This window comes from Thamnophis elegans, chromosome 8, assembly GCF_009769535.1.
Source record: "Thamnophis elegans isolate rThaEle1 chromosome 8, rThaEle1.pri, whole genome shotgun sequence".
Lineage (NCBI taxonomy): Eukaryota > Metazoa > Chordata > Lepidosauria > Squamata > Colubridae > Thamnophis > Thamnophis elegans.
In genome coordinates, this window is record NC_045548.1 from 34,348,503 (window position 1) to 34,374,201 (window position 25,699).

Consider the following 25,699-nt stretch of genomic DNA (forward strand, 5'->3'; position numbering starts at 1 on the left):
TATACTATGCACATGTACTTTGACATAAGCTGTATTGAGGATTTTCACTGAAATAAACAATATACAGGATATGTTCTGAATACATTTAAGATTTTACATAGCAAGCTTTGATTGTGAATCTAGTTTGAATTTCAGCTAAGCGAAAAACCTCCCTAAAAACATTTTTGTAAAAATAATATTACTTACCTGATCATTCAATTGTCTAATAGTTTTCTCTATATGTGGTAAAAGTCCTCTAAAAGTGAATTCTTGTATGAATTGCCGAATTCGATCATGATCTGTGAGTGTCAAACAAGTGCCATGAGGTGTCCAAATATTTGATTTCTTTGATTCGTGCATAGATAGATTTGGTTTTATGTAATCTGTGCCATCGAAGTAACTAGTGTCACTAGCATGATCCAACTGAAGTGGGTGACTCTTAAAGTTATTTGATAAACCATCTAAGAAAAAGAAATTATATGTAATAACCATTAAATGATGATTTCAAAACTGCCTACAGTAATCCTTAACTTACTATGGCAATTGGAATCAGACTTTCCATCACTGAACAATGAGATTATAAAGCACAACCATATCACTTAGTAATGGCAATCACTGCAATTCCAGCTGCTATTGTTTAACCAAATCCCACAACTGTTAGGTGAGGCAACTTCCTGCTAACTTCCCACAAGAAGTCAACGGGGAAGTCAGCAGGAAGTTGCAAGTCACAGGAATTTTACAAACAAGCCAGGAAGCAGGTAGGTGATTGCTGCTGAGGGGGACAAGGGGGCGTCCAAGGGTGCAAGGGATATGTCTGAAAAAGTGTATGGTATGTGTTAAGAATGTGAGATGCAGGAAAGATCAGGGAGGATGCATGAAGGTGTGAAGAGGTACCTGAGCATGCAAGGAACATCAAGGCTCAGGAAGTGCCTGCACAAGTGGCCAGCATAGTGCAACCACAGAAGGGCTGGAAGTGGGTGGATGGGTGGGAGAGACTTATCTCAGTAACTTACAGCATTCCCCGCTGGCTTCCCTATTGAATTTCTAGGGAAGCCAGAAGGAAAGGCTGCAAATGATAATCATGTGATTGTAGGTTGTGCAACAGGTAGTAAATTGAGTCAGCTGTCAATCACCCAGGGTGTGATTACATAACCATGGGGATGCTGGGATGGCTAAAACGTCAAAGACCAGTTACAGGCAACATTTGTTCACCACCGTTGCAACTTTGAACAGTCATTGAAGGAATGGTCATAAATGGAGGACTATCTGTATTCAAAATAAAATTTAGCTATTTTGCAAGATTTCATACTTTCACAATATTTATATGACTTCATATCCACATCAATCCACAATGCAGACATATATATCAGAAATGTCACAATATTTGACACCATTGTAAAAGGCAAGTTTCAGCACCTAGTTTACCAAAATGTCTTAATTTTTTTTCCAGCCTCCAATGGCAAGGGAATATGGTAGTAATATAGTGGCAATCTTAATAGCAATAGCAATAGCAGTTAGACTTATATACCGCTTCATAGGGCTTTCAGCCCTCTCTAAGCGGTTTACAGAGTCTAACCCTAACCCTAACCCCAACAACAATCCGGGTCCTCATTTTACCCACCTCAGAAGGATGGAAGGCTGAGTCAACTCTGAGCCAGTGAGATTTGAACAGCCGAACTGCAGAACTGCAGTCAGCTGAAGTAGCCTGCAGTGCTGCATTTAACCATTGCGCCACCTCAGCTCTATCTTGAGGGGATATGACTGAAATTTTCAGTTTTTGGGTAGGTTTTAAAAGATCATTATTAGTGATTTGCCTTAATGGAAGCTTAACATACTTATTTTAACTTTGTTTTATGTCTTCTCCAAAATACTAAAAAAAAAAAAAGGTAGCCAAAACTATTGAAGAAATCTGCTCTTTTGGACTTTCTCCTTCCATTGGCTTACTGCTTTCAGATGCCCTGTGATAAGCTCTTATTTTTGCTTTTTAAAGCATGAAGTTTTTTATTTATAATCATACTGTTATAATCATACTGTTAAGTACATTGTCTTGGTAGAAAAGCTATCTGAAAAGTAGGATATACCATATTTATGTGAAAGGAGATGCCTCTGAATTGAAGACCATTTCCGCAAAAGAGGAAGCATTGTAAACCACAAGTTTATAAACAAGCAAAAATACCTGTTGAATTCCCCGCTTTCCTCTGTGGCAACTAGAATTCCTAACTCCAGTCAAAAATATTCATCCTATAGTGTCTTTGCCACAATATGCATATACACATCCCCAAAAGAAATAAAGTAAATAATAAATAAGTTTTCTGTTTAAGTAATTCCATTAAGAAAATTAAATGATCCTCAATTGCATAAGACAAGGATTTTTGTCATATTCAGAAGCCACTACCTCATACAGAATCTAGTGGTATAAATATTTTTTTTTGGTCTTCATCCAACATATACAAGCAGTCCTCAACTTGGGATCACAACCACAATTTCGACCAGAATTTCCATTGTTATGTCAGTATCTTGGTAAAGCAAAAGGGCGTTGGTACTTACCTGATACGCCTCTTCTCATAGTGGGGGGAGGAGTATCCAGAATGGGTTGACCTTATCCTCTCGTGATTGGATTGAGTCAGATAAGCTCTTTGGGCTCCGCCCCCTGGAACCGGGCATGCCCAGTTTTAATGACGAAGAGCTCTCTCCGACTCGTTGCATCATTCACTCCAGACTCTTGATTCAGTTTTTTTGCTTTTATTGTCTTCAACATCAATATTTAAATAACAACATAAACAATGAACATAACACTTAGTCATACAAACATAGTCAGGGAGGGACTGGATACTCCTCCCCCACTATGAGAAGAGGCGTATCAGGTAAGTACCAATGCCCTTTCTCCATAGTGAGGGGAGAGGAGTATCCAGAATGGGACATACAAAAGCCTGCACGTCCCTAGGGAGGGAGACCCCTGAGGCCCCGTGTCCCCCACTCAGGCCTGTTGAGGCGCGGGTCCTGCCCTGTGAACCGCCTGCAACACCCTGCGGCCGAATGAGGCCTCTGCCGAGGCAAAGGAGTCCAACTTATAGTTCCTAACAAAGGGAGAGGGGGAAGCCCACGTGGCTGCCCTGCAGATTTCGGCCAGGGATGCTTGTGTGGCCCAGGCCGTGGATGTGGCTGCACTCCGCGTGGAGTGGGCTGTGATATGATTTGGTGTCTGTAAACCCTGCGATTGGTACGCAGTGGCAATGCAGGTTCGCAACCACCTGCCAATAGTGGTGGAAGTTACCTTGTTACCCAGGGATCCTGGTTGGAAGGAGACAAACAGGGCTTCGGATTTCCTGTTTGGCCTGGTTCTCCTGAGGTAAATCCTCAGAGCCCTCCTAACGTCCAGAGTGTGCTACTTCCTCTCCAATGGGTGAGAAGGGTCTGGACAGAAGTTGGGCAAAATCAGTTCCTGGGCTCGATGGAAGCAGGAGCACACCTTGGGGATGAAGGATGGATCCAGCCATAACACCACCCTATCTTGGTGGAAGACACAGAGATCCTCCCTGGTGGACAGCACCTGCAGTTCGGATATCCGCCTGGCGGAGGTGATGGCCACCAGGAACGCCACCTTCAGGGTCAGGAACTTAAGGGAAACTGTTTGTAATGGCTCAAATGGGGCGCCCGTTAGAGCGTCCAGTACTCTGTGTAAATCCCAGGAAGGGTACCTGTGTACCGTAGGTGGTCTGAGATTTGAGGCCCCCTTAAGGAATTGCCTGACCATGGGATGGTGCGTCAAGCTCTGGTTTCTGCCACACAGGAGAACTGATGAGATGGCAGAAACCTGTCTCCTAATTGTGTTAGGAGCTAACCCTCTATCCAGGCCCGCCTGGAGGAAGTCCAGAACCTGTGGCACCGTAGCCTGGATGGGGTTGTACCCCCGGGAGTTGCACCAAGAGTCAAAGGCCCGCCATGTGGAGCCATAGATGCACTCTGTGGAGGGTCTGCGGGCGGCCTGGATAGTCCTTATCACCCTGGGGGAGAAGAGGTCTTTCCTCAGGATGCTCCGCTCAATCGCCAAGCGGTCAACTGGAGCCATTGAGGATCCGGGTGCTCCAGCGCCCCCTGACTGAGGGATATCCTCTCCTGGGGGATTCTCCAGGGCCTCTCCACCGACAGAGACTGGATATCTGCAAACCAAAGCCTCCGGGGCCAATGAGGAGCCAACAGAACCACTTCCGCCCCCTCCTGAAGGATCTTCCGTATGACCCTGGGAATCAGGGGCAAGGGAGGAAAGGCATACAAAAGACCCCTGGGCCATGAGCTCCGCAGAGCGTCCGCCCCCCGTGTCCGGTACCTGGAGAAGAACCTCGGGAGCTGAGTGTTGAGGAGAGTGGCGAACAGATCGACCTCCGGGCGCCCGAAGCGCTCAGCCACCTCCTCGAATATCGTAGGCTGTAGCCTCCACTCTGAGTTGTCCACCTCGGCCCGGCTGAGCCAGTCAGCCCTGGTGTTGTCCACCCCCGCTATGTGTTCTGCCCTCAAAGACCGGAGGTTCCTTTCGGCCCACTGACCCAGACGTTTGGCCTCCTTCATGAGGGCCCTTGATCTTGTCCCCCCCTGTCTGTTTATGTGAGCCTTGGTGGTGATATTGTCTGTGAGGACTAATATGTGCTGGCCCCTGACCGAGTTCTGGAACCGTAACAGGGCCAGGCGGACCGCCCTGAGCTCCAACCAGTTTATGTTGTGAGTCCCTTCCGCCTGAGTCCACTGAGCCAGCAGATGGGCACCCCACCCGCTCAGACTGGCGTCCGTCGTTACCGTCAAGCGGTCTGGTGTCCAGAAGGTTTCGCCCTTCGTGATCGCTGGGGACGTCCACCAAGTCAGGGAGCGGGAGACCTCTACCGGGAGAAGTACCTTGGTCTGCGAACAGCTCGTGCGCCTGGTGTGGAGGCGAGCCCACGGGACGATGCCAATGGCGGAGACCATGGTGCCTAGTAGTTTAGACAGAGTGGCTAAGGACACCTTGCGCTTCCTGGCTATCGAGGAGGCTAGCTGTCTAAGCGCTATCTGTCTGTCGGGCGACAGGAAGACCATGCCCGCCTGGGTGTCTATTCTGGCTCCTAGGTGAATCAGACTAGTAGAGGGGTGGAGGTGACTCTTGGCTAGGTTCACTGTAAACCCGTGGTCCCTCAGGACTGTCATGGTGACATCTAGGTCTCGCAGAGCGCCCCTAAAGGAAGATGACTGCAGGAGCAGGTCATCCAGGTAACATTGGATGCGCACCGGGACCTGTCTCAGGTGCGCTGCCAGCGCTGCCATTACCTTTGTGAATACCCTCGGGGCCGAAGACAGCCCGAAGGGGAGGGCTCGGTACTGATAGTGGTGTCCCATGTAGCAGAACCTGAGATACCTACGGTGATCCTGGGCAATGGGAATGTGCAGATAGGCCTCAGTGAGGTCTATAGAAGTGAGAAAGTCTCCTTGTCTAACCCCCTCCAAGATAGAGTGTAGGGAGTGCATCTTGAACCTCCTATAGCGAATGGAACAGTTCAGGCGTTTCAGGTCAAGGATCGCTCTCCAGCCCCCAGAGGCCTTGGGGATGACAAACAGGATGGAATAGTGCCCCTGACCCTGTTGCTCTGGAGGCACTGACTGGATTGCCCTGATCTCCAACAGGTGTTGGATGGCTTCCTGCATCATCAGCCTCCGGGTCGGGATCTTAGAAACCGGACATATCCGGAAGAAGCTCGGGGGACTGGAAAGAAATTCGAGTGAAAGGCCATGCCTGATGGTCTTCTGCACCCATCTGTCAGAGGAGGTGATGTCCCAGCAGTCAGCGAAGTGCGCTAAGCATCCCCCAATGGGGAGAACGCTGGGCCTAGCTTTAGTTTCTGCGGAAGGAGTGCCCCCCTCCGCCTCCTCCGCCCCCTCGAAAGGGCCGCTTCTGCTGCCTGCCTCTTTGCTGTCTGTCCGGGTACCTCTGTCTAGCAGGGAATCCCCCCTGATACTGCCTGCTTCCAGAGAAACCTGCCTCTGACCCCCTAAGGGAGACCTGACCCCGAAAGAAGGAACCAGAGTCCTGACCCCGTGAGTAGGAGCGTCTGGGGTATGGAGTCGACCTGAAGCTGCCTTTCTTCTGGGCAGTGGCGAGGACCTTCCTCTTGTCCTTGTTCTCTATCAGGAACCGGTCCAGAGCCGAGCCAAAGAGGGAGTCCCCTGTGAAGGGGGCCGAAGCCAGGCGCCACTTGTGACGAACCTCCACCTGCCACTGTCGAAGCCACAGCAGCCTGCGTGATGCCACTGACGATGCGATCGCCCTGGAAGCAAATCTGGCTGCAGCCAGGGTGGCATCCGATGAGAACTGGATGGCCGCTGCCAGCCTGTTGATGTCCTGATGTGACCGGGCATCTGCTATGGGGGTGCATTGCTGTAGCTCCAGCAGCCACAGCAAGGAAGATCTGATGATGAAGGAGGTTGTGGTGGATGCTTTCACAGCCCAGGCTGCTGCTAGATGACCCCTCTGCAAGGTGAGATCTGCCTTCTTGTCCTCCGCCTTCAAGGCATCCTCTGGCTCCCCAGGCATGTTGGTGGATGTATGAAGAGCCACGACTGGATCATCTATGGCGGGCTGTGCAAGTAGCTTAGCCAGCTCTTGGTCCACATTGAAGAACACCCTGTCTGAAGAGGAGGGTGAGGGGCCAGTTGTAGGAGATGCCCATTGGCACCTTATCAGGACGAGGAAGGTCTTGGGCGTAGGAACAGTGTCTGCCTCGATGGCCTGCTCATCAAAGATGTTCACTGTCCTCCTGGGATGAATCTGAGGAGCTGTGAATCTCTTCCTCCTGGGCTTCTGGGAATTCAGGAGCCCTGGGGGTGGGTGGGAGGGGGGCCCCCTGAGGCTGTGGCTGTTGGAATGCGCCGCCATCTTGAACCACGTGGGTCCTCCCGGCTTCAAAATGGCGCCGACCGGCTTGCAAAGGGGCGCGAAATTTAAAAGTGCCTGAAGAGAGGCTTGTGCTCCTGAGAGCTTGCCACGTGCGCTCCCAGCCGGATTCTCTTCCTCCTGCCTCTCCTCCGATGCTGCTGTGGCCAGGAACAGCTTCTTCGGCTTCCTCACGATCCTCTGGCCACGTGGAGGCAGCGCGGGTGCTCCAGGGCGTTTGGAAGCCCTGGTTCGTTGCTCAACCCTTGAGGGGAGCAACGGAGCGCTCCAGCAACTTACAAGCCTCAGCGGTTAGGGCTGCCTGCTAGAGGCTTTTGCCCGTCCTCCTGCTGCCCGGCCAAGGTCCTCACTGAGAGTCTTCGGATGTCCTCAGTGGCCAGGGCACCGTGCCGCCCCAGGGGGGCTAGTGGCAGTCCCAATCCTGCAGGAGGAGGCTGTGTGCGAAGCAGGGAGGCAAAACTCGACGGGTCCAAGTGAATTTTCCTTTAGATCTTAGTAAATTGCTGGAGATCCAGAATGAGCAACGTCTCACGATCGTTTTGAGTCAGAAAAACTGGGCATGCCCGGTTCCAGGGGGCGGAGCCCAAAGAGCTTATCTGACTCAATCCAATCACGAGAGGATAAGGTCAACCCATTCTGGATACTCCTCCCCCCTCATTATGGAGAATCGTCAAGTCACCAGACCCAATTTTACAACCATTTTTACCATGGTCATTACATTATGACTTCCTAACCAACATTGCTTGTTGGAAGGTGGCTGGGAAGGTCAAAAATTGCAATCGTGTGACTACAAGATACTACAACCTTTGTAAATGAAAACTGGGTGACATGTACCCGAACTACAATCATATGACTTGTGGGGATGATATGACAGACACGACAGCCATAATAACTTCAAAGATCTTAAGTCAATTTTTCCAAGACCATCCTAACTTTGGTCATTAAACAAATGGTTGTAAATCAAAAGCTGCATGTATAGTGTAAAGGAAAGGAACTCAACTGCAATAAATAATATGTTCTTGGTGACAAATGATCCTTTATAAACTGGTAAAAATATGCAAATTCTAGTGTAATCAAAATGCGATATAAAATACTTAGAATGATAGTTGGTCTATTAATTTCAAAGAAATGTACCTTTGGAATCATTATCTAACCCATCCAGTGATATGAAGTGATCAGAATTCTTATTTGAAATAACTGCACATGTGCCATCTTCATAAAGTTCCTGTCAGAATAAAATATACAAAAACACTTTCAGTTTTACAAAAATACTATGCATCAAAATATTCTAATGAAAAATGTTCATTAATTTTTAAACAATTTGGCCTTAAAAACAGCTCTGAAAGATAGACATACAATGTTCTCACTAAATTACAGGTGAATATTTAAACCAGGGGTCACCAATTGGTGGTCCGTGGACCACTGGTGGTCCGCAGAAAAATTATTTGCAATTTTTATATTGCATTAAATCAGGGGTCCTCAAACTATGGCCCCTGGCCAGATACATGCAATGAACATTTGTGTTGCTGCAGAGAGTCTCCCCCTTCGGGGTCTTTTTATGCAGATTGGAGGGGAGGGAGAAATTCTGACTTGGGTTCTGTTTTGGCCTCCTGGTGCGGTGCTTTGGGCGAACCCTGGAGGGAAGTGCCGCTGGTGGTGAAGAGCCAGAGGGCCTTGTTCCAGTGGGACTGCTTCATGGCCTGGAAGTGGCTGACCATCTCAGCCTGCTGAGCCTCCAGGCACTGGTACCTGGCCCTGCACTCCTGCAGGTTTTCCCTCTGCTTGGAAAGCCTATGCTCATAGTCCTCAATGAGGATCTTCTGCTGAGCCTCCTTCTCGATCAGATCCAATTTGAATTGAGCTAGCTGTTTTGCCAACTCTTTCTCATGGTGGTTGCTTAGCTCCAACAATTGCCAACAACTGCCAGGCAGGCAGGCAAGTGGTGGCTGGGAGGGGAGGGACGAGTAGAGGCTGGTGAGGTGCCCATTGACGTGAGTGACAGAGTTGGCCATGCCCACCCAGTCACGACCACAGCCACGCCCACCCAGTCGGTCATTAGACAGACCATATTAGTGGTCCACGGGATTTAAAGTTATGAATTTAGTGGTCACTGAGGTCTGAAAGGTTTGTGGCCCCTGATTTAAACATCATTAGTACAGACTCTTGGGAGAGGGGCAATACAGGTAATTATCAACCTATGACCACAATGGAGCTCAAAATTTATGTTGCTAAGTGACAAACTTAATTCTGGTCCATTTAGTTGTTAAGTTAGTATTACAGTTGTTAAGGAATCTGGCTTCCCCATTGACTCTGCTTGTCAGACGGTTGCAAAAGGTAATCATGTGTCCTTGGGACACTGCAACCGTCATAAACATGAACCAGTTGCCAAGCATCTTCATTTTGATCATGTGATCATGAGGAAGCTGCAACAGTTGAAAATGTGAAAAACAGTCATGATGCTTTTTTCTGTGCTCTTGTAACTTCGAACAATCACTACATGAACTGTTGTAAGTGGAGGATTGCATATATGAAGAATGGAAAATATAAAGCATTACAATAGAGAGTTACTTCTAAGATCTATTTTTGAAAGAATGACCTATTTCATACTTTAAAAATCAATTAAATTATCTCAAAGTGTTTTCTCATCCTTTCCCTCAGCTTTCACTGTTGAAGGTCTCTTTGGAGCTAACAAGACACAGACAATTTCAGTTTATCCTCTTTCTGGCAATCAAGCTTCAGTCTGGTAGTCTAAGAAGACAGTCAGGGAATCTGTCTCTACACCATCTTCCTTTATTACCCAATAAAGGAAGGTTGAACTGAGGGGGTCTTTTATTACTCAACTGATGGTTTTCTTGCTTTGCCAAATCCCTCTATTCCTCAAAAGCAAAACTGCAGACAACAGAAAAGACTTCAAGCTTGCTATAGTTATTACTAATAAATTTTTGATCTATGAAAGTATCTCATGGTAGTTATCAATTATGTCCTTAATCTCTCTTATTTTTAATTTGCAATTGGAACTGCTGTTCTGTTTTATTGACAGAGGAAACATTTCAAGTATAACAGTGTTTGGGTTAAATAAAAATTATATACCAATAATATGTCTCATTTACAAATTACAGATATTTGTACTAAATGTATTGAAATTGTGCAATAGTTTGGTAATTTGTCATGATATTCAATTAATTGGAAGAAGTTTAAAATGATTCTATAGGCTCTTCTATGGAAATTTGTAATAACTGGAGTTTCAATTGTTGCAGAACTAGAACAGTAAATCCAAAAATGCAAGGTTTTCATTTTTGAGATAAATATATCAAATTTACCTTGAAAAGCAACATACATAATTAAATATTTATTGAGTTTATGGAAAAAGGCAAATGTTATAAAATTAGCATCAAGATTAATATACCTACAGAGAGATATACATATGCTAATGTATTTAAATTACTATTTATATCTGATGTGTTTGTGTGATTCTAAGTCTACTGTGTTTTGTTCTTCAAATAAACAGATAGAATATCCAAGTTTATTATTTATTTCTAATAACTCTGGAACAAAGACTGTCCCATATCAATAGATGCTTAAATGCGTTAAAAATATTAGGCACCTTTCTTAAGATAAGACTAATTCTCATCTAATTAATAAAAAATATTACTTTTCTCATTCATTAATTGCTCGAGATAATTTTAAAAAGTCAATTAATTATGTTAGAAGTATAAAATGGATGAGAAGTGATTTGCATGGATGGATGGACGGATGGATGGATGGATGGATACCTGAGTTTGCATAATGTTTTTCTGAAGGTACTGGCTCCAGGGATCAGGAATCTGTTCATCTGTTCCTCGGTTAGACACACGAGAATTTATCTTAAGCAAGTAGCAACCCTGAGTTCCATATCTTTGCTTTATTTCTTCATATATTAAATCAGCTCTGCAAAGATGTTAAATATGGCAAAGAGAAAACTATGACATTTTGAAAGACTAGTATAAGAGAGAATATGAGAAATTTCAATGAGAATATTTATTAAATATAAGAAATACAATTATGAGTAGCATAAGTGGTTTCTGGTTGAGGTAACAGGCAAAATTGAAATTTACATTTCAAAACACAAAAGGAAAAATATGACATAGGGGTGACTATGTAGAGAAAATATTTCATTCTTGGATAATTATTCTTCCTTCTGCTAGCAGATGGAATATACCACATTATAATTACTTGAATGGTTTTAGCTTCAATTTCTCTTAGGCATCAATGAATTACAGTTACGTTATTAAAAGAATATTTATTGTACAGTAAATTACTTTATGAGAAATCCACGAATGGGTGCATAGTCAATAATTAACATTCATTCATCAGGAAAACTAGAATAAGTGCAGTATAAATGAAGTCAAGACAAAATAAGATAATCAAGCTGGAGTCGTAGTTTGTATTCCTCTAACTAGCCAGAATGCAAGCAAGTATGTTTTAAATGTATTGCCTGGGATGGAGGTAAGGGAATCCCAGGCATGGGGTAAGGGAGATAAATTAAGGGAGTGGTGGAAGGGAATCCTTTCCTTTTATTCATTTTTATAACCCAATGTAGAATTATAAAAGGAATGTAAAAAAGAAATAAAAATAACTCTATCTTGTAGAAATTTCCTAAGCTAAAGATTGTCCATGTTATTTGATTTTGGGAAAATTTCCATTATGTACAGCAGAAGTTAAAAATATTAAATAATGAACAATCAATTATTATTTTATTCCAAACTGGTGGGAATCATTTAAATCCACATTACTGATTTACCTTAATGACTTCAAACAAGTTAGGTGTATTTAGACTACCTTTTCATTCATTTTAAATCAAATAAATGGACAACAAGCTTGAAATTAATATTGTAGAAGCCTAATAAAGTTTTGTGGTGCCTACTCACCTTTGTTCCTCTCCTATACTCACATCATGCAACAACACATAATATTTCAATGTGTTTGGAATAAACCACTTTGGATAGGAATATTCATTACTATGTTGAATCCGATGTTGCTCTTGTGATAGTTTTAGAAACTGTTCCACAGGTTCAGATTCACTAGATGATACCACGAGCATACCTTACTTAATGTTAAGGTGGAATCCCAATTGTAAAAGTTAGCTAATGACTAATACAAACACTAAAGAAATATGGAAGATGCTGGTAATAAGTTGATTACTTTAGTGATAATGGCAAAGGAATCGATTCATAATGCATGAGAGAAGGCAATGGTAAACCTGTATTTTCTTTAACTAAAAAACCCACATAGATAAAAGTATTAAATGATTGATAATATAGTGCTAGAGTAGGGTTCCTTCAGGTTGAATGTCATTGAAAATGCTAATGAGGAAGAGGTGAGGATATCTCAAAGAACTACTGGCGTTTATAACATGGCTAAATTAAAGCATTTATGAAGTGTAATCACTGATGTTGCCACACAGGTAATACTCACTTAACTATTTGTTAGAAGCTGCTGCCAATCCTCCATGTTATGGTCATTGAACACCTCCTATGGTCAAATACAGCCCATTCATATTTATGATTGTAGTATGTACTTCCTCCCATCAATTTATCACCATTCTCTGTCCTTCTGACCACCCTGTACTCTGCTGTCTATCCCTGCTACATAAACCCCATAACTGACCGTGGCCACCTTCTTGTTCCTGCTGCTGCTGAAGCATGCCTAGCTAAGATAGCCGTTGGCTCTTCATGAGGTCATACAAGAAGATGATAATGATGAAGGCCAGATGTAGGTGTGGGCAGACATGGCAAAGTGCAGGAAAACCATAAGGGCACAGATGGGGGAAAATAGGAGGATGGGGAAATTGAAGTGGAGGTGAGGGATGCAGGGCAGAAAAAGCATGAATCCTTGCCTAATGAAGGCACAAACTTGGCCTAACAACTACAACTGGGACTATTAGAACTGCCATTTCTGAGCAGTGGCCTCATGTGATGTTTAGCCTAATGATCACATTATTTAGAGATGGAAATTCTAATCCTAATTAGGCTCATTAAGTGTGGCCTATCTGTACAAGAAAAAAAAAAACTGAAGCTGCAAAGAGTAAATTACAGAAGGAACATTGAATGTAAGACTCATGAACATGGGAAAGCTCAACACAATGAAAGATGAAATGAAATGATTAAATGTTGACATCTTGGGCATCAGTAAATTGAGATGGATTTGGATCAGACCTTTTTGTCATAAAATCATACTGTTTATTACTCAGGATTTTAAATCAAAGAAACAGTGTTGCTATTATAGTTAAGAAGGGTAAAGCAAGAACACTACTTAACAATAATGCAATCGAGAATCACTTTGAAGTCATTTATAGAGAACCAGAAGAATTTTGTCAACTTAATTTGTTAAGGATGAATGTGAACAGGGATTGTCAAAAATGAAGAAAGAGAAAAAAACAAACCATGGAAATTGCAAAGAAGAGAAACCAAAACCAGGAAAGACAAAAATCTCAGAAAGACAAAGCCTTTTAAGAGAACTGTTAGAAAAGACAAAGCAGCAGTGTTACAATATATCTTAAGACACTGAGAATCTTTCTCAAAAATATGGGGAAAAAAGGAAAGTCTCTCATATGAGAGAGAAATCTGGAATATACAAATTCTCACATAGAATGTCATTTCAAGTCATGGGATTATTTATATATTACCTCCAACATTTGGAACTATTGGTTTCATATTTAAATTAATTAAAAACTAAATAAATAGCTTTTAAAAATATAACAACTGCATATTAGCTTCAGTATATGTTATAAAAACACATTACAAAAGCAAGATTCATAACCTAACAAGAATCAAATTATAGATAATGTGTGTCAACAAGTGAGGGAGAATATCACTTGATCAGACTTCGTTTTTAGCCACATGCTAAATAAAATAATCTTAATCTTGATGGAAACACTTAAGGAGACTGTTGGAATGGAACTGTCAGAATATAGTTTTCTACTGAAAAGTCCATTGCTTTCGCTGCCTTCTTTCAGACTTGCATGTTTCTGCCATTCTGCTATTCTCATGAAGGGCAAGGGGGCCAGATTTCATCATAGCCTCATACATTGTTACTTGTCTTATACCCTACAAGTATTCACCCAGCTTTCTTGATTAATTTTTACCTTGGCTCAATATTTTAGACATCTTAACCTGGCCCTTTATAATCTTCTAAAATTTCAGAAACAGATTATACAAAATTCTATTGCAAAGGAAGAATACTTGGTTATATGTAGAGGATTGGTTCAAATATTTTATTGTGTATCTAGGATAAATATATCTAATCACTATCATGTTTTCAAGAGGCATTTCCTCCTCTTGGGTCACTTCTTCTTGAATTATTCAAACTATAGAGACATGGTCCATCTGAAGCTAACTGTATCATGTCCATCTATTTCTAAGGATACAGGCTACATAGTGGTTTAGGAACTCATGGTCTGATGCTGGCGTAGACTGAAGAAAGCTCTCTCGATAAGCTTCAAACCATGGGGTGGTGGCTGAAATAAATGAGAAATTAAAAAGATGGTTATACAACCTTTTTTTTGCTGTAAAACCATTTATGCTACTTAAATTATTATAAAAGAAAGCTGAGAAAATATACCAAGTTTACAGCATTATCAATTACTTAGAAGAATTGTACATTATGAGTTTTCAATATGTCCCATAACCATGTATTAGAACAACAGAAAAGTTTTACAAATTGTATCTATGTTTCATTATTAGATACATTTTCATTTATCTCCATGGAAGCAATTCAAATAAAAAAAAATTAAAGATAAGCTGAAAATCTATGTGTAGCATACTGACAGTCTGACTCTATGCATACCTACTAGGCATTAAATTCAACAAGAATTTACTTGCAGGTAGTCCTCACTTAACAACTGCCCCATTTAGTGACCATTCAAAGTTACAAAACTGAAAAAGTAACTTTACAATTATCCTCATACTTACAACCGTAGCAGCATCCTGCAATCACATGATCGCATTTGTGTCCTTCACAGCCAGCTTCCAACAAGTAGTGTCAGTGGAGAAGCTGGTGGTAAAATCACAAGTGAGGGTCACATGATGTCTTGCTTATTTATGACCTCAGCAGAAGCGAGGTCATAGGTCTAGGGGCAGTGATGTTATGTCTTGCTTAATGATCACACTGCTTAGTAATAGAGTTGCCAGTCCCAAACCTGATCATTAAGCGAGGACAACCTGTATTACCATATGATACGATGGCATGTGCACCTAGAGAAGCAGTGGAGGAATTTTGGCAACATAAGAGCTTTTCCAGAGAGAGGGGGAAAGAGGTTTGGGGTAGTCACATATTTGATTCTCTCAGGAAATATAGTATTTAGTGGATAAGAAAGTAATCACTTGAGTTTGGCAAATTCGGTGTAAGCAAATAAAGGATTAAACTCAATTAGACTTTGCTGTATTGTCTCTGGGCTTGGGCCTGACATACACATGATATTTTGTAAACATAAATGCCTTTTATATTTTGTAAAGTCTTTACAACTGGTAATATCTTTAATTTACATTATGAATCATAAACATTCTTAATAAAAACTGATCATAAGGTTATTTTTATTCATATTCGTAAGGTTATTTTTATTCCTATTAGGAATATAGAAAGCAGTAATAAGTATTTTTATTATGAAATTTATATGTAGCCCATCTTGCTATCCAAACCAATATTTTTAAAAAGTAGTATCTTTTAAGAAGCTAAAATTACACTAGTATTTTTAACAACATAGATACAGTAATCTTTGTTTAGCAACCATTCATACCGTATTTCCCTGAAAATAAGACAGGGTCTTATTTTTTTTACCCACTAAATATGGCTTGGGCCTTATTATCGTCCCCGAAAATACAACCTGTCCTGAAACTAAAGCCTTGCCACATTTTTCGCGTGGGCAAAAATATAAGCCCACCACCCAAAATAAACCCCCTGGACAACCCCACTCCGAGCATAACGTCTTTTCCGGTTCCAAACTCCCAAACTCAGCTGCCGAGTCTTCCAGCAGCAGCCGCTCTAGGAGTGCGCTCTATGGTTATGGGCTGGCTGCTGGAAGACTCTCAGCAGCCAGCCCACAACCATAGAGTGCTCTCCTAGAGCGGCCACTGCTGGAAGACTCGGCAACTGAATTTTGGAGTTTGGAACTGGAGAAGACATTACGCTCGGAGCGCGGCAGCTGTGGCTGCAGGGAGAGCTGGGCCCGGACATGTTGAGGCTTGGACGCATGCCTGCTGGGGGCAGAACAGGCGCTCGCGCAACCCCGTTCTCCAGCCCGGCAGAGCTCCATGCACTGACCGAGGAGGTTTCCCTAATATGCCAAGCCATGGGAGCTGGGGAGTGGGCAGAGCGCCATGTGGCTTGGCACCTTAGGGATACCTCCTAGGTCAGTGAATGGCGCCCTACCTGGCTGGAGAGGGGGTTTGCCAGGCGGTTGCTTGTGAGCTTGGTCACCTCATGGCTGCTTCGCCCCTGAGGCTGTGCTCGGCTCTTTAGAAGCCAGTTCGCATGGGCAAATGGCTGTGTTGCGCTGTCGCAGCATCTCAACACAACAGCCATGAAGCGACCACACTCATGAGCAGCCACCCGTCAAACCCCCTTTCCAGCCTGGCACAGCGCCATTCACTAACCTGGGGGTATCGCCAAGCCATGTGAGCGCCTGTTCGCCGCAGCCCGGCTCTTGCGGCTTGGCGCCTTCGAAATGCCAGTGAATGGCACTCTGCATGGCTGGAAAGGGGCGTTGCGCAAGCGGCTGTTCCACTCTCACTCACGCATCTCCCAGCCTCACGATGCCCTGCTCCAGCTCTCCCTGCAGAGCCAGGGCACCTCCACTGCAGCGGCTGCCATCGCCATTCCAGCATGGCTTTTTCGGCGGCTTCCAAACTGAGTCTTCCGGCAGTGGCTGCTGTGGGCATACGCTCTATGGCTGTACGCTCTGCTGGCAGCTGGCCCACAACCATAGAGTGTACTCCCAGAGCGGCCACTGCTGGAAGACTCAGTTTGGAAGCCGCCAAAAAAGCCATGCTGGGATGGCGGCAGCGGAGGTGCCCTGGCTCTGCGGGGAGAGATGGGCCAGGGCATCGTGAGGCTGGGAGGCGCATGAGCGAGAGCTGAACAGACGCTCACGCAACCCAGCCATACAGTACCCCATTCACTGGCATTTCGAAGGTGCCAAGCCACGGGAGCCGAGCGGCGGTAAACAGGCGCTCACGCGGCTTGGCAATACCCCTAGGTCAGTTAATGGTGCTGTGCCCGGCTGGAAAGGGGGTTTGGCGGGTGGCTGCTCTGAGTGTGGTCGCTTCATGACTGTTGTGTTGCACTGCTGCGGCAGAGCAACACAGCCATTTGCCCATGAGGCTGTGCCCGGCACTTTGGGAGCCCGCTCGCGAGAGAGCAGCCGCCCGGCAACCCCCCTTTTCAGCTGGGCACAGCGCTGCTCACCAACCTAGCGGGATCCCAAAGGTGCCAAGCAACGTGATCACCTTTGCCTCCCCCCGGTTCCCATGGCTTGGCACCTTCAGGATACCACTAGGTTAGTGAGCGGCGTTCTGCCTGGCTGGAGGTGTGGCGTTGTCCAGGAGGCCTATTTGCAGGGGAGGGCTTATATTTTTGCCCACCAGAAAAATGTGGCATGGCCTTATTATGAGGACATGTTGTATTTTTGGGGAAACATGGTAGTTACGCCAGTGATGAAAAAGTAACTTTACAACCAATCCTCATGTTTAAAACCTTTGCAAATCTGTAAATCAAAGGAAAACTGAAGTAAGTTCATAAGCACTGTCATGGTTTCACTTCATGACTGCTCTGCTTCATGACCAAATTGCTGGTCCCATCTGTGATTGCTAAATTAAAATCACAGGTCTATCAAGCATAAATTTAAATTTAAAATTTAAATAAAGAAACAAATAAATAAAAACAAACAAATGATATTGGCCATCCCTCTTACCATAAGATAACCTGCAACTCTGGATGGCCTACAGTTACATCTTAATTAAAACATAAAATGTCAAAATCAAACCTAACAACCAAAGACACAAGGTGAGGGAGGAGGCAGAGGGTGGGAAGTGGGATCTGTTATTATTCAATCACCTCCACTGCGCAGATCCCCCACTGGAGCCCCAAGCCAACTAGCACCGCAATGTCTTTAGGTCCTTACGAACAGGTAGGAAGGTGGGAGTCAATATGATACGATAATACAATATTTCTTTCTTGTAGCAAACAGATTTTCAAAGGCTACTCATAGTAATTAAGATAATTTCATCATCATAGTGAATCGTTCCAATTGATGCACTTATTACACAAAGCACTAGATACTAGTGCAGACAGAGAATTGGATTTAATATTTCATTCTCCTAACAAAAATATCATCTCAGTGCGATCTGTACCATTTCAAGACAATGCCTCAGATATACAGTATAAGAATCTTCACACAGCCAAATGACTTGGGTTTATACAATTGCTATCATATTAGTTTTTGAAAGAAGTGATAAATGAAACATCAGGCAGATGTAATCTGTTATTGGACTCTGCCACTATGTAATACTTATTCCAGCTAATTTGTTCTATGAGATAAATATACAATTTGAAAAAAAAATAGCTAATGCTAATTTAAAAAATGAACCAAGAAAATTTTTATATTCTTGGTAGGAGAGGATTGGAAAGATTAGCATATGATTTCGGTATCTACTACAGACTTGGTAGTATTCAAATGTAATTATTAGTCATTATTCAATTAATCATTCCAACTTTTAGATATTATTCTACACACACGGACAATTTAAATGTACTTTTGGATTCCATTTATTAATATTTGCCATTCTCAAATATTTCTTGCTTGTATAGAAGGCAAAACCGCAATAGCTCCACAGGTATTTTCCTGAAAGTCAATATTTCAGAATTGGAATTAATGATTTGTTTACATTACTTTAAGTATGCCTTAAAAAATAAAATGATTTTTAAGGAGCAGCAAAATAATTAAGGTAAAATATGTCATGGCATTTTAGGAATGTGCTGACACTACAGAATACAACTGAGCCATGTATCAATTTGAAAAATATGCATATAAAATCACAAGTGTCACAAGATGTAAGAATGGAAGAGCTCTACATCTTTACAGGCTGTGCAATGTTCTCATTAAGGGAGGCTCAAGAAGAGCATTATGCATGCAGTCCACATTGGTAGAAATTTATTCTATTTCAGAATAAAATTAGCCATTAGAATAAAAATCATTATTATACTGAGTTGACTATTTTGTGCAGATGCTATGTTTATTTTTAAACTTTAAAAAAGGGAATATAGCTGCATAAAGTATTTTAAATGGATCTGTGTATGTGATATGGTAAAGGATTAAAGATAAACCCCTTTATCTCAAGTATTTTCAAGACCAGTATTGCCAAAATTTTATCAAATCTTGGACTGGGAAAAGCACAAATGCATAAATAGATGAAGTCATGTGATTGCTTCTTCCTGCAACTGAAGTGTAAATGTTTTCTAATATATTTAAACGATGGTAAGAAGGAACAAAGATACTTCTGCTTTCAACAGCTTAGCTATTGAGTAATAACGATTTTCAGATGGCAACAATGTTTTACAACAAAAGACTCAGTGCCCTCTCTCCACTTATTCTGAAGGAAAGGACAATATTTCAGTGCTCTCCTTAAAGGAAAAAAAATCATTCATTCAATTACAACAACTGCCCATCTAAGTCAATGACTCTGGTTGGCTTACAAATCAAAAATGTATTACAATAAAAAAATATTAAAAGCCTTTTAAAATAGCAAAAACACTAAAAACATCCAGATTAAATATATGTACAAGAGCAAGATATTTAACCAGCTAGCAATATATCCAGGAAATTGGATCCTTAACACATTCAGCACCCCAGCGCAAAATTAAGAGTTTGGGTCACTGTATGAGGACACCTTATAGTCAAATATAGTCAGTGTTTAAATCTATCCTTTATGGAAGAACCATACATATATGAAAATTAGTAGTAACCATTTGTAAATAAGTATCCATACATTTATGCTTTCACTATTCAACAAGCCTTTGCAATAGTCTCCTGCAACTCACAACTAAAAGAAACAGTACTGTATCCATCTAAATACATACACACATAAATCACAATACTATTTCCTTTTAGAATGAGCAATGTTATGCAGAAAACAGGGGAAAAAATAAACCAAAGAAATTAAAGGTAGGAGATAAGATAAAGAAATATTGTGAAACTTAGTTTACAACAACACCATGTGATGTATTTACCTGGCCTTGCAAAAAAATATTTGCTTCCGTCATATTACTACATTCACTTCATACTTACATTGTGTTCTACAAATGACCCTCCTTTCTCTTTTTTAGCATCTTATTAACTCTAAACATGCTGTCAGTTTCCTAAACACATACTGTACTCACCAGTCCCCATTACTTGTTCTTACCTTTCCAAATGGTCCAACATTATTTTGAGTTCCATTCCCTTGTTCCCATTTGTTCATTCCTATCATGTCGTTGAATATCTTTCCCCCATTGGATAGCATTATTTCAGAATGTTACAAGATTTTTCCCCAAGCTCCTATCTTCTTTTCCATTTTCATTATTTACTAAGCATAACTAATAAATACCAAAATATGGCTTCTTTCTCTTTCCATATACACTAACAACTCCTTGGTGACACCAATTCATATTTTCTTGACTTTACATTTTAAAACCTTTCATTTATAATTAGTATGTATTTAACAACTCTACTTTGTAGGGTGAGGCTATCTTCAAATCTATTATATCCTTCCAGTTTCATTTAGTTTCAGACATACTGTATACCCTATTTTCTTTTTATTCATACATTATTTTTTTTACCATTAACTCCTTTTATATTCCAAGTTATAATTTTCCTTATGCTACATTTATCACCAGACCAGAATAGAGACACTGAGATTCACATGCACATCATTATTTAGGTCAATCAGTGCTTCACAAAATACTTTTTAATCTAGACAAGATGTATACTATACCTGTGGCGTAGGAGAATAGTAATAACAATACTGATCAATTTTAGCCAGTACGTCACAAACATATGCTCACTGAATCTTGGAAAGTCAGATTCTTCAATGTAGAGATTATCTTTCAAACCAAAATATTTGCATCCCACCAATTAAGAGATAAATGCAATAAACTGACACATAGTCAAGACACATCTTATCTAGTTTATATACTGTGTTAAAAAGGAATCTAGGCACAGGAAAGAAAGACAAATGATTTACAAAATCAGAATCCCAGTAAAACTTTTAAGGAAGATTTATTGTGGTTGTTTGTATAAAAGAAGAAAGGATATTAACAGACTATTTAGAACACAGGCAACTGAAATCCCCCTATTTTTTCAAGTGCAGGGGTGTCAAACTCACGGCGTCACAGTGGCGTCACGTTACGTATCAGGACTTTTTTTTCCCTTCGCTAAACTGGGCGTGACCAATGCGTGATGCATCCAGTCCGCGGGCTGGGACTTTAACAGCCCTGCTCTAGTGGCACGACAAAACTGCGGTCCACTAAAGCGCGCCCGATTAAAGCGCGTCGCTGACGTCATCAGCAGCGCGACAACAGTGACCGCGGAGAAAAAAGGGCGCTTTAAAAAGCGCTTTAAAAGCAAGCCGATTCACGTTAAGGTAAGGGTTAGGTTTAGGGTTAGGGTTAGGTTAAGGGTTAGGGTTAGGTTAAGCGTTAGGGTTAGGTTTAGCGTTAGGTTAAGGGTTAGGTTTAGGGTTAGGTTTAGGGTTAGGTTAAGGATTAGGTTTAGGTTTAGGGTTAGGTTTCGGGGGGTTAGGTTTAGGTTTAGGGGTTAATTTTAGCTTTAGCGCTCACAGCGTGCTTTTTTCGTCGTGCTGTGATGACGTCAGGTACGCGGTTTCGTCGAGTGCGCTTTAGTCGACCGCAGTTTTGTGGTGGAACCGTTTTAGAAGGCAAGTAGCACATTAGAAGTAGCACATTAGAAGAGAAAATAATTTTCTCTTCTATTATTCCATAAATTTTAATCGTAACAGACAATTTTATTCATATAAATTTCACTATTTTTAAGAAAAATATAATTGCTTTTTCCTGCATGCCAATGCCCTAAAAATAATAATTTTTTTAAAAAAACTTTCTCAATTAAATACAACAAAATTCAGTGAAGCACATGAGAATAACTTTATTATGCAATAATAAAGGACCATTTATAAGTTATTTTAATAAGAAAATGAACAAAAATTCACATATAATTCCAAGAGCACTTCTGATACCATGCATGCATGGGCAAATGTCAAAGGAAAAAGACGATTAAGAGGAAAACTATTAGGAGAGTCCAAGCCTGGTTTAAATTAAAAGCTGGAGGTCATTGAATTAGTCCCTAATAGGGCCAGACTGAGGAAAAAATCTGGCGTTAACAAGCACCAGGAGGTGTGGCCTAGGAAAAAGATTCCTCAGTCCTAAAGCAACCAGACTAATTTAACCCATTGCTTGGACTCTCCAAGCAGTGCACAGGAAAAAGGAAAGAATTTTGGATGTAGTAAATATTATAAAGGTCAGCATGCACAATGAAATTAATCAGAAAATGAAAATGATTTTATCTGCATTTAAAATTCCATTATCACAGTCAGCAATAGTATATGAATCAACTAGAGAAACATAGCCATTACCAATATTCTTCCAGGAAAAACAAGATGATTTTGAGAAAGCACTACACTACAATTGGATTATAAAGAAATATGGAAGCATTATACAACAGAGGAACAGAAATGGAATAGAAACCCACACCTATCACACAAAATACCTGAATAAAATGTGGATGTGTTCAGTCCCATCAGGGTGTCTTTCCAACTAATGTACCAAGGAACACTAGCTTTAACTGAGTGATCTGACAGAGAAAACATGGAATTATTACACTAAGCAAATAAAAGTTTGAAATATCTTGCTCACCATTTTATATTTCCTAAATTTTAATATACATATAGCCAATATGTATTTAGATTAAACTGATATTTTTGGAATAGTTCACACTTTCTGAACACATCTTGAAAAATACATTAACATATCTATTTACAGCATGTTGAAGCTGGTATCTTGTTGGAACAAAATATATATGAAATGTAGCTAATTTTCAAATGTATAATAAGGAAAATGTACATAAAGAATAATGATTTTTTTATGGGCAATGGATATCCTTCCAAAAATTAAGGATGTTTAAATCGATTGGATTTACTATGAGGTTTCATTTTAATCCCAGAAGATATATCCAACAGGAAAAAGTTCACTTCATTTCTTCCCATTAGAAAACAAGGGTAAGAATTCTGCTTTCTGTGGAAGTAGCCCTTCCTAACTTAATTTCCTACTGATCAATAATAACTACTTCAACACTCCCTATATACAACAGTTATTAACATTTAAAAATAGCAAAGAAAGTTAATTCAGAAATGACACACATTCATACCTCATACATAAAATAGGTTTGTACCCTTTAGAAATCTGGGTGGGTCTTCTGGTAATCAGAGAAGGAAATTAATAGTACATCTAATTTATTTTGTCACAAAAGATGTTGCTGACAGGTAGGAATATGCCTGATACATTCTTACTTACTAACAGTTGGCATAGAGACTTGCTTTCCAGCATTTTCTATGAGATTAGAAGGCTTCCAACCTTTCAAATAAATATGCAAGAAAACTATCTCCCTAGGACAGTTGGATTTGGGCAAAATTTAGGTAAAACTATTTCCTAATCTTACGAAACTCTTAATTCCTCTTAGGGAGAAAATATGAATTAGGCCTGATTACTAACCTATCTGAACAAAAAACACAATGATATCCCTTAACTCAGTGGTCCCCAACCTTTTTATCGCCGCGGACCAGTCAGCCTTTGATAATTTTACCGTGGCCCGCTGAGCGCGTGCAGGGGTGGGGGGCGTTGTTCTGCAGCGATCATGGCCCCCAGCCATTAATGTCTAAACTGCTGCAAGATATACTTAAATATTGATAAAATGTGAGGGGGTGTACTCACTTCTGTGATATCTATCCATCCATGTCTGTCTCTGTCTCTGTCTCTCTCTGTGTATGTATGTGTGTATGCATGTATGTGTATATATCCTCTATCTATCTATCATCTATCTATCTATTTATCTATTTATCCATCCATCCATCCCTCTCTATCTATCAATCACCTATCCACCATCTATCTATCTATTCTAGCTGGCTGGGCAATTTGGGGAGTTGAAGTCCAAAAGTGTTAAAGTTGCTGAGATTGAGAAATGAGGACGAAACAAAAGGGAAGAGAATGAAACAAGGTCGTAGAGAGAGATTGCAAAATGAAAGGGCAACTTCTCTTTTTATTTCCTTCCACCCCCACCACCCCCACCGTGCCTCTCTGGCAATTGGCTGCCCAGGAGGTGGGGAGGGGAAGATGTTTCACAGACAGCTGCCACCCGCCCATCTCTCTCTCTCTCTCTCTCTCTCTCCGCCTCCCCATCTGACCTCGGCTGCTCCACGGCGGAGACCCCAGAAGGCAAGCAAAAAAAAAAGGGGGGCTCAGGAGTGGGGGAAGAAAACAAACCCCATCACGTTCCTATCTGTGAAAGCTCCCCGCTCCCTTCCTGGGCAGCCAATTGCCAGAGAGGCAGTGTGTGTACGTGTGTGTGTGGGGGGGGGGGGGTTGGCAGCCCGCGGCGCGCCTAGTCCGCTGTGGAACGCGCTGCCACCCGCCCAGCGCTCTCTCTCTCTCTCTCTCTCTCCCCCCCCCCTCCAATCTCCCGCTTCTGCTTCGGCCGGCCAGCAACTTGTCCCCGCTTGCCCGGGGACTGGCCTCTGATTGGCTGGCGGGGAGAAAGCCTCGCCAGGGAAGGAGGCAAGGACTCCGCGGTGATGTCATGGGGACGGCGCCCCCAGGTAGCGGCGAACCGAACGCGCTCCGTCTCCACGGGCTACCAAGGCGGCCGGGCGGGCGGCCGGGGTGGGAGTGGGGTTTGGACCGGAGAGGCGGCTCTCAGGTTCGAGTCCCGGGGTTGATCTCAGGCTGCGCGTGTGGGTGAAGAGGCAGCAGGGATCATGGCCCCCGGCCGCTGCGCGGCCCGGTGCCAGGTACTCCACGGCCCGGCACCGGTCCGCGGACCGGGGGTTGGGGATCACTGCCTTAACTGATAAGCTACTGTTCCCTTAGTCTACTTACTGAAATTACTGTCACCAGAAAGTTCTCCCATTCAGTCTTGAATAGGGCCCCCTCTAGTGGCTTGAAGGAAAACACTGTTAGAACGCTCAACAAATCCCAGAATATAATTGTGATGACTAAGAGCAGGAAAAATACATGCAGGTGAAACTCAAAAAATTAGAGTATCGTGCAAAAGTTCATTTATTTCAGTAATGCAACTTAAAAGGTGAAACTAATATATGAGATAAGACTCATTACATGCAAAATAAGGTAGTTCAAGCCATGATTTGTCATAATTGTGATGATTATGGCGTACAGCTCATGTGGATTTGGGGTTTTCATGAGCTGTACGCCATAATTATCACAATTATGACATCACGGCTTGAACTATCTTGCTTTGCATGTAATGAGTCTTATCTCATATATTAGTTTCACCTTTTAAGTTGCATTACTGAAATAAATGAACTTTTGCACGATATTCTAATTTTTTGAGTTTCACCTGTAGTCTCCATAGCATGTACACCTCAGTTCACTATCCAAGGTTGCCTGAAGAAAAGTTAGGGGATAGGGAACTTTTGTTTTCATCTGAGTCAATTTCTTTCTCCTGCACCAACAACTGATATGCGAATTGAGGTCACTCATTTCTATAGT

At 42.2% G+C, this 25,699-nt stretch overlaps 1 protein-coding gene across 5 annotated transcripts in view; it reads right to left on the minus strand.

The window, feature by feature from the left end:
* The window catches only part of TRAPPC8 (trafficking protein particle complex 8), a 78,487-nt gene that overhangs the window by 43,553 nt on the left and 9,235 nt on the right, over positions 1 to 25,699 (minus strand). For 2 of the 5 annotated variants that reach the window (XM_032223132.1, XM_032223133.1), the window contains exons 3-8: positions 22,689 to 22,772; positions 14,301 to 14,390; positions 11,803 to 11,977; positions 10,669 to 10,822; positions 8,030 to 8,120; positions 187 to 440 (exon numbers count right to left, since the gene is read on the minus strand). In XM_032223132.1, coding sequence (XP_032079023.1) covers positions 187 to 440; positions 8,030 to 8,120; positions 10,669 to 10,822; positions 11,803 to 11,977; positions 14,301 to 14,390; positions 22,689 to 22,772 — 848 coding nt within the window. Of the gene's footprint in view, positions 1 to 186; positions 441 to 8,029; positions 8,121 to 10,668; positions 10,823 to 11,802; positions 11,978 to 14,300; positions 14,391 to 14,844; positions 15,653 to 22,688; positions 22,773 to 25,699 lie in introns of those variants that run through there. The other 3 variants (XM_032223134.1, XM_032223135.1, XM_032223136.1) reach the window with 2 other exon arrangements.